At 41.8% G+C, this 7,209-nt stretch overlaps 1 protein-coding gene across 15 annotated transcripts in view; it reads left to right on the forward strand.

Moving 5' to 3' along the window:
- The window catches only part of dnm1a (dynamin 1a), a 49,797-nt gene that overhangs the window by 37,452 nt on the left and 5,136 nt on the right, over nt 1–7,209 (forward strand). For 13 of the 15 annotated variants that reach the window (XM_017307796.1, XM_017307792.1, XM_017307793.1 and 10 more), the window contains 5 exons: nt 4,679–4,788; nt 5,427–5,538; nt 5,784–5,798; nt 6,510–6,680; nt 6,790–7,031. In XM_017307796.1, coding sequence (XP_017163285.1) covers nt 4,679–4,788; nt 5,427–5,538; nt 5,784–5,798; nt 6,510–6,680; nt 6,790–7,031 — 650 coding nt within the window. The remainder of the gene's footprint in view (nt 1–4,678; nt 4,789–5,426; nt 5,539–5,783; nt 5,799–6,509; nt 6,681–6,789; nt 7,032–7,209) is intronic. The other 2 variants (XM_017307795.1, XM_008424349.2) reach the window with 1 other exon arrangement.

Below are 7,209 nucleotides of genomic sequence, written 5' to 3' on the forward strand. Positions count from 1 at the left end.
CTTCCTTCCTTCCTTCCTTCCTTCCTTCCTTCCTTCCTTCCTTCCTTCCTTCCTTCCTTCCTTCGTACTTTGATAATTGCATTTTTAGTTTGAAGCTGTGACATTTCTAAATAAATGGACATGGTGAAAATATGATTTTGAAAAATGAACCTTCATTTATTTCCTCCAGTAAAAGGTTAACTAGCCCAAATTATTGGGTTATTTCCTTCTCCTTTCCTCCCTTCGTTTGCTTCCTTCCTCCCTTCCTTCTCTGTATGCAAATCCTGTACAGTATCTCCTCCAAATTCATGGAGTGAGTCACTAAACAGGAAGAATGACCTGTTGGGTTCTGCCAGCTGTTGCGCATCAGGCTTCCTGTCTTAATGTAGGAGTTTGCTCTTTGTTGCGCTCGGTTTCACAGGAAGAGCAGAGAAACACGGTGAGGTAGAGACCGAGACGGTCGGAGCATGCAGCCGAAACTCAATCAATCATACGTGGGATTTCAGTGTTGTTGCTGTCAGGAATCTGGACGCTGCAGCTTGCAGACCAGTGAGGGGGATTCTTGCCGTGTTATCAGGTAACACTTTACTATAATTTATGAGCTATTAGAGAGCGTGTGGACACTGGTCCGCTGCCCAAGGTGATTTGTTAGGAGGATTATTGAACAAACCGTGCAGACTGATGAGTCATAAACAGCTGCAAATTTTTACACTTGAACCTGAAATAGCTCCACTTTAATAGTTTCCCATTGGACTTCTCTCCACTAAGGTTTTCTGTTCCTGATTTAAATGCTGTAAACATGTGGTCTTACTTTAAATAAAGTCCAAACTGTATAAAGACTAATTAGGTTTTCCTCAGATATTCCCTCTGCTCTTTCTCACAGGTCTGTTGTCTTTTTTTTTTAGTGTCCAGTGTTTATCACATTTGCAAAGTCTTCTATAGTGGTGAAAAATGACTTCTTCTTTTTTTCTTCACCAGTTCACCAGCTGAAGCGGGTTCATTATCCTCGCTAACTAACTCTCCTCCTGCATCCACATCATGTCGGAACAACAGAACTGCCCTTTGTGTTAAACTTTTTTTTTTTTTAAGACACAACTCAATGGGGGAATGGCAGAAGAATGGAGGAAAAGAAAAAACGGAGGGAGGTGAGGAGGAGGGCTGTGAAAATTGCCGTTGGCTGCCACCCAGGGCCCGGTCTTTGTGGTAATGAAGGGTTAGAGGCAGCGTTATTGCTCCCAGATGCCGTGCGGCTCCTCCACATCGCTTTGATGAACGGCCCAAGTCACCAGGACTTTTCTATCAAACTCCCATCGACGCGCACGTTACCGCACACACACACACACACACACACACACACACACACACACACACACACACACACACACACACACACACACACACACACACACACACACACACACACACACACACACACACACACACACACACACACACACCGAGCGTGCAAACCCTTAAAACAACGCGAAAGCATTAAACAAGCGTCTTCTCGTTTTTTTTTATTTATTTATTTTTCTTTTTACCAACCAATCAACTCAGATTTGTTAATTGGCTCCGGGATGTGTAAGGGTCACCATGTACTCATGCGTGTTCTGTGGGGTGTTAGGTTTCCACGTGTGATTAAGTGTGATTAACATTCAGAAACGGTGCCTGAGCTTTTCAGATTTTCAGATGTATAATATTTTTTTTTGAATGGTGAGCAGGAGGGCGAAATGCATGTATGAATGCAGGAGGGAACTTCCTCTGGCTTTAGTGAATGAGTTTTTACTCACTCACACAACAGATCCATGCAAACTGCACTTTATTCACGCACCAACTACAACACGCGCTGACTGACTGGGGTGTATTTATGGACGAAGGAACACTGAAAAGAAAAATTGAAACAGGAAGAGTCCACTCCAAAAACCAGATTAGTGGTTTAGTCAACACAGACTTCCAAGTCTATGTTGACTTGAAAGTCAGAGTTTGGGCATCAGAAAAGTAAATTGGCTTGAAAAAGTAGTAATCACCACTGGGCTGCGTTTTAGTGGGACTTTCTGTGATAGACCAACACAAAGTTGTGCATAACAGCAAATTGAAATAAAATTTAAAGCTGGTTTTAATGTCTCTTGTGATTAAAACGTTTATTCGGTCCTTTTAAATCTTCATAAATTAAATCCAGTGCAAGCACCTTCCCTGAGCGCTCTCCTTACTGGTATGTGGAGTCCATTTGTGTGTAATTTATTCTTGTTGGAGATGCATCTGTTCTTTTAAGCCCTAGGAGGCTGAAATATTGAAAGGAATCCATAAAATGATTCAAATGCTGCTTGACTTAAAAATTTATCAAGGTTCTCCTTTTCCATGATGTCATCATAGGGCCTTCATGCAAAGTTTGTTTTTTTTGTATGGTAGGGAACAAAAAAAAAACATCAAACAAACAAAAAACTTGCCCAAAACACCATCCCAAACATGCAGCATCATAGTACTGCAACGGTCAGCATCAGCAGACTTACTGGGAAGATGGAGGAAGACAAATGTAACACAGTCCCAGAGGAAAAGCTATCAAAATCTGCAAAAGATAACACTAAATACACTGAATATACAGCCGGAGCTGTGATCGAGTGGTTTAGATTAAGGCTCAGACGTGTATTAGAATGGCCCAGTCAAGGTTCAGAACTGAATCAGACTGACTTTGAGCTATCTGGTGAAAAAGAAAGGGCTAATGTTTTAGTCTCTCAATATGCAGAGCTGGCAGAGACGCACCCTAAAAGACCTGCAGCTGCAATTGCATTAGCACTATGTTCTGCAAAGTTTTGACTTAGGGACATGTCACACTTTATTAGAATTTATTAGAAAACCATATATCATTTCTCTTCCGTTTTGCAAGAAGGCTCCACGTTGTGTCTCGTAAAATTCTGACAAAATACGGAAAAGCTTTTGGTTGCTCAGTTATAAAATTTGGGAGAGTTCAAGTAGCCTGGGAACTTTTTTCAAGGCCTTAAAAGTATTTCATAAGTCAGCCTTTAGCGCCTCTTTGCATCTGTCTGTTTGAATCAGTCCCAAAGTGTGGATTTTATGTCGACTGCATTCTACAGACTAAGGTCAAATAAAGTGCTTGCGTGCTTTTGTTTGTTTTCCCATGTGTCCGTGTGAGTGTGTGCTTAACGTCTGAAATCTGTATCGTTGCCCACTCACGCTGACTTTCAGTTTACGGGAGCATGTGAGAAAGCACTCAGTCTACATCCCTGAACACACGCTAGCAAAGAAAATCCTTAAAAATTGATCCGATTGCCAGAAAGAAAACAATACGATGCTGCCACATTGTATTGTGGCGTCATTTCTACCTGCTGAAACGGACATCAAATCTATCAAAACATCGCAGCAGTTGTAGTTCTTTATGTCTGCTTTTGTTCATTTGACTTTCCCCTCAACATCTAGACACCCAGCAGTCCTCTGCACTCCTCCTCCTCCTCCTTCTCCTCCATCTTTTCCAGTTCTCCTGACTGGATTTACTGGCCACAGGAAAGGAAAATGTATGAATCAGTCCAAGGCTGCTCACTCCCCGGGAGAGGGGAAAGCCAGGGAGTGAGGGGAACAAGGGAACTGAAAAGAAAATAAAAGAACGAGGAACGCCAAGAAGCAGAAATGCTGAACCAAAAGAAATAAAAGAGAAAAAGGGGGAGCGGGAGAGGGAGGAGAATGGGAGTGGGATACTCACCAGTGCTATAAATGATGATGTCAGCATTGAGCAGTCTCGGGCGATTGCTTGATTTTTGCTTTTTTTTTTTAACTTATGTGCATGTGAGTGTGTGTAGTAGACACCAAGAAGTGCTGGCTTTTGCCAAACGTGTGTTTGTGTGTTCCTTTGTGTGTCTGTGGAGATTTTACATGGATTCAGGGGATATGACCATTTGGCTGCACAGGTCATAAATCCTTTGATGAAGGAGTTTGGTCTCACGTGAAATCCCTTGCGTCTATTCCTTCTTAACTCTGACACACACACACACACACACACATACACACATGGTTGGGCAGGGCACGCCTGCGGTTAGCCTTCCAGATGGTTTTAAGGTTAGTTAGAGACTACTATAAGAGGAGCAGCGTATGTGTGCGCGTTGAGTGCATGTTTTTAGAAACTCTGTCACCCTGGCTTATTTTTAGCGTGCAATTTTGTTAATTCTTACTTTACTGTGTGTAGTAAAAAATACAAACTTTCCAACAATAGACCCCGAGGAGTTCAACCACAACATTTGTGTGAATTAGAGAGAGCCGGCATGTCTCCGACTGAGGTGACTAACTTTGAGGTTCCCTCCCTGATACATCAACAGTTGGGCGTTTGTATACCACATAGCTGTGTGCAGATTTACAAGTACAAGACATTTCGAGTCTCTGCTGTGTTTGTATATATGTGTGTGAGTTGAATACGCAAAGTTGTAATCAAAACCAGAGACTCCTTTGTCTTGTTCCCAGTTCATCAGCCTGGGAGCTTAGCACAAAGTCTCTTGAGTTTTTTTAATCGATTTTTTTCCCCTCTCTTCTTTATGTTTCAAAAACATTTAAACCATCCCTAACAATGCAGTCGCCGCTGGTTTCGCATTGCCAAAGCAGCAGCAGAGCCTTTAAAGCACCATTTGTGCTGCTATACTCAGTACATGTAGCATCCATTGTTGTCATCGAAGTGTTCCTTTTGCGCCCCCTGCAGGAGAAGGAGAAGAAGTACATGCTTCCAGTGGACAACCTGAAGCTGCGGGATGTGGAGAAGGGCTTCATGTCCAGCAAGCACATCTTTGCTCTCTTCAACACCGAGCAGAGGTGCCCTTTTATTTGCCTACACACAAATAAAACGATGTGAGAAAATTCACAAGGCATCATTCAGAGTTCTGACATAAGGAGGCAGCTGGCAGAAGCATTTGTTCAGGATGGAAAAGAAATTATTTTATTGTCTCACATTGGAGAGATTAAAAAGAGAATATAAATATTGTACAGTAAGTTGCAACATAAGTATTGTGTAGTTATTAAAAACAGCTATTCTGGTCCAAAGGAATGTGCAGGTTCCAAAAGTAGATGTCTGATTTGAAAATTAAAATATAGACAATAAAACTGCAGAGTTTTATTTGCACAGCAGAACTGTGCAGATATCTGTAGAAATGTTATTTAAAATGAGTGAAATCTGTGCAAATACCACCAAGCATCTAAACACTTATCGATCACTTATTGAACCTTAGTTCAATAAGCACAATTTGCTATTGGCTAATAACTCAAAAATAGTAATATTTGTGTCTAGCATGCGAACAACTGGAAAAATATTTCTGATGCTGTAAAGAAAAAGGCAGCTTTCAAAACAAAATTGTGTTGTCTACAAGGTTGTTATTATATTAGTTCTATTTTCAGTTGAAACGTGTGAAGTTGCCCAGGTTGCATCCTTCGACTTAAGGGTTTTGCATCCACAGGAACGTGTACAAGGACTACCGTCAGCTGGAGCTGGCCTGTGAGAGCCAGGAAGACGTCGATGCCTGGAAGGCCTCCTTCCTCAGAGCCGGAGTTTATCCTGAACGCGTAACCGTAAGCCTAATTTCTTTACTGACGTGAATATAATCACGAGTCTGAAAAAGAATGCATGCATTTTCTTTAAAACGTGCAACGTTTGTATGAATAGAATCCTTCCTCTTTTTTTTTTTTCACATTTGAAAATTTTTAGACACGTGGAGAAAATGTTCATCGATTGCATCGTCGGTTTCATTGTTGTCGTGCCTCACATGCTGTGTGTCCTTCTCAATGTCTTTGCACTGCTGTTGTGCTCCTCGTAGGAGAAGGAAGGAAAGGTACGGTATCCTTCACATCTGTTTCTTTTTTTCATTCACACACATTTTTACTAGCTTTTCTGAGCTTATTTTTCATTTAGTTTAATAAACTGACAGTAATCAGTAAAGGTTACCCACGTTTTCAACTACTGTAGGTGTTTCAAAAATAATGAGGATATTTAATATGAATAAGAAAACGTTATAGATTTCAGAAAATATAATTATGTTTGGTCAGTAGGGGTAGAGGACAGTGTTTTTTTTTTTGTCAAAGTAATTAATGCATAATTACTGCGCTTTCAAACGTTCCCAGCAAAAATGAAAGATATTAATCCTGTTACAGAACTCAAATAAATCTAGCAGACACATTTATTGCAGTCTAAAGAAATATATGAACACACTTTACAACATTGTTAGTATAGATACCTCCTCCTAAGCTTGTGCTTCTATTTGATTTAGCTTTAGCTTCTCCTACATGCAGGGATTTTCAGCATGCAAGTTGAACTAAAAATTTGAATGTAAATTATTTAAGTGCTGTTGTTGTCAAAACACTCGCTTTAAAAAAAAAAAAAAGAAACACCAGCAAACCCCTTGCTCGCATTGTCTGCATTTGAGCTTCAGTGTGAAGAAACGATAACGTTTTCGAGCTGCAAGTTGACGAAACATCCATAGAAAATCCACTGCCCTCCCTTCTGCGCGTCTCCCTCTCCCATCATCTCTAATTTATCTCCGCAGAGCGAAGGCAGCGATGAAAACGGCTCAGACAACTTCATGCACAGCATGGACCCTCAGCTGGAGCGGCAGGTGGAGACGATCCGCAACCTGGTCGACTCCTACATGGCGATTGTCAACAAGACCGTGCGCGACCTGATACCGAAGACGGTCATGCATCTCATGATTAACAATGTGAGCCGTCAGCGAGGCTTCTGCGAAAGCAACAAAAAAGCTTTTAAGATTTAAAAGTGCAAAAAACAAAAATCTTTGCTCTTTTTAAATTTTTTTTATTTTTTTTAAGACAAAAGAGTTCATTAACGCTGAGCTGCTGGCCCAGCTCTACTCATGCGGTGACCAGAACACTCTGATGGAGGAATCTCAGGAGCAGGCGCAGCATCGCGATGAGATGCTCAGGATGTACCACGCCCTGCGGGAGGCGCTGAGCATCATCGGCGACATCAGCACAACTACAGTGAGCACATCAATGCCGCCCCCAGTGGATGACTCCTGGCTGCAGGTCCAACGCGGCGGATCCGGAGGAAGGTATGTCAGACATGAGCGTGAAATAGTTTGAATCTTTTCTTGAACGTCGTGCTCTGTAACGATCCTCACTGTGGTTACAGTTCCCATCCATCCATCCATCCATCCATCCATCCATCCATCCATCCATCCATCCATCCATCCATCCATCCATCCATCCATCCATCCATCCATCCATCCA

Source organism: Poecilia reticulata, linkage group LG12 (assembly GCF_000633615.1).
Source record: "Poecilia reticulata strain Guanapo linkage group LG12, Guppy_female_1.0+MT, whole genome shotgun sequence".
In the NCBI taxonomy this organism is placed as follows: Eukaryota; Metazoa; Chordata; class Actinopteri; order Cyprinodontiformes; family Poeciliidae; genus Poecilia; species Poecilia reticulata.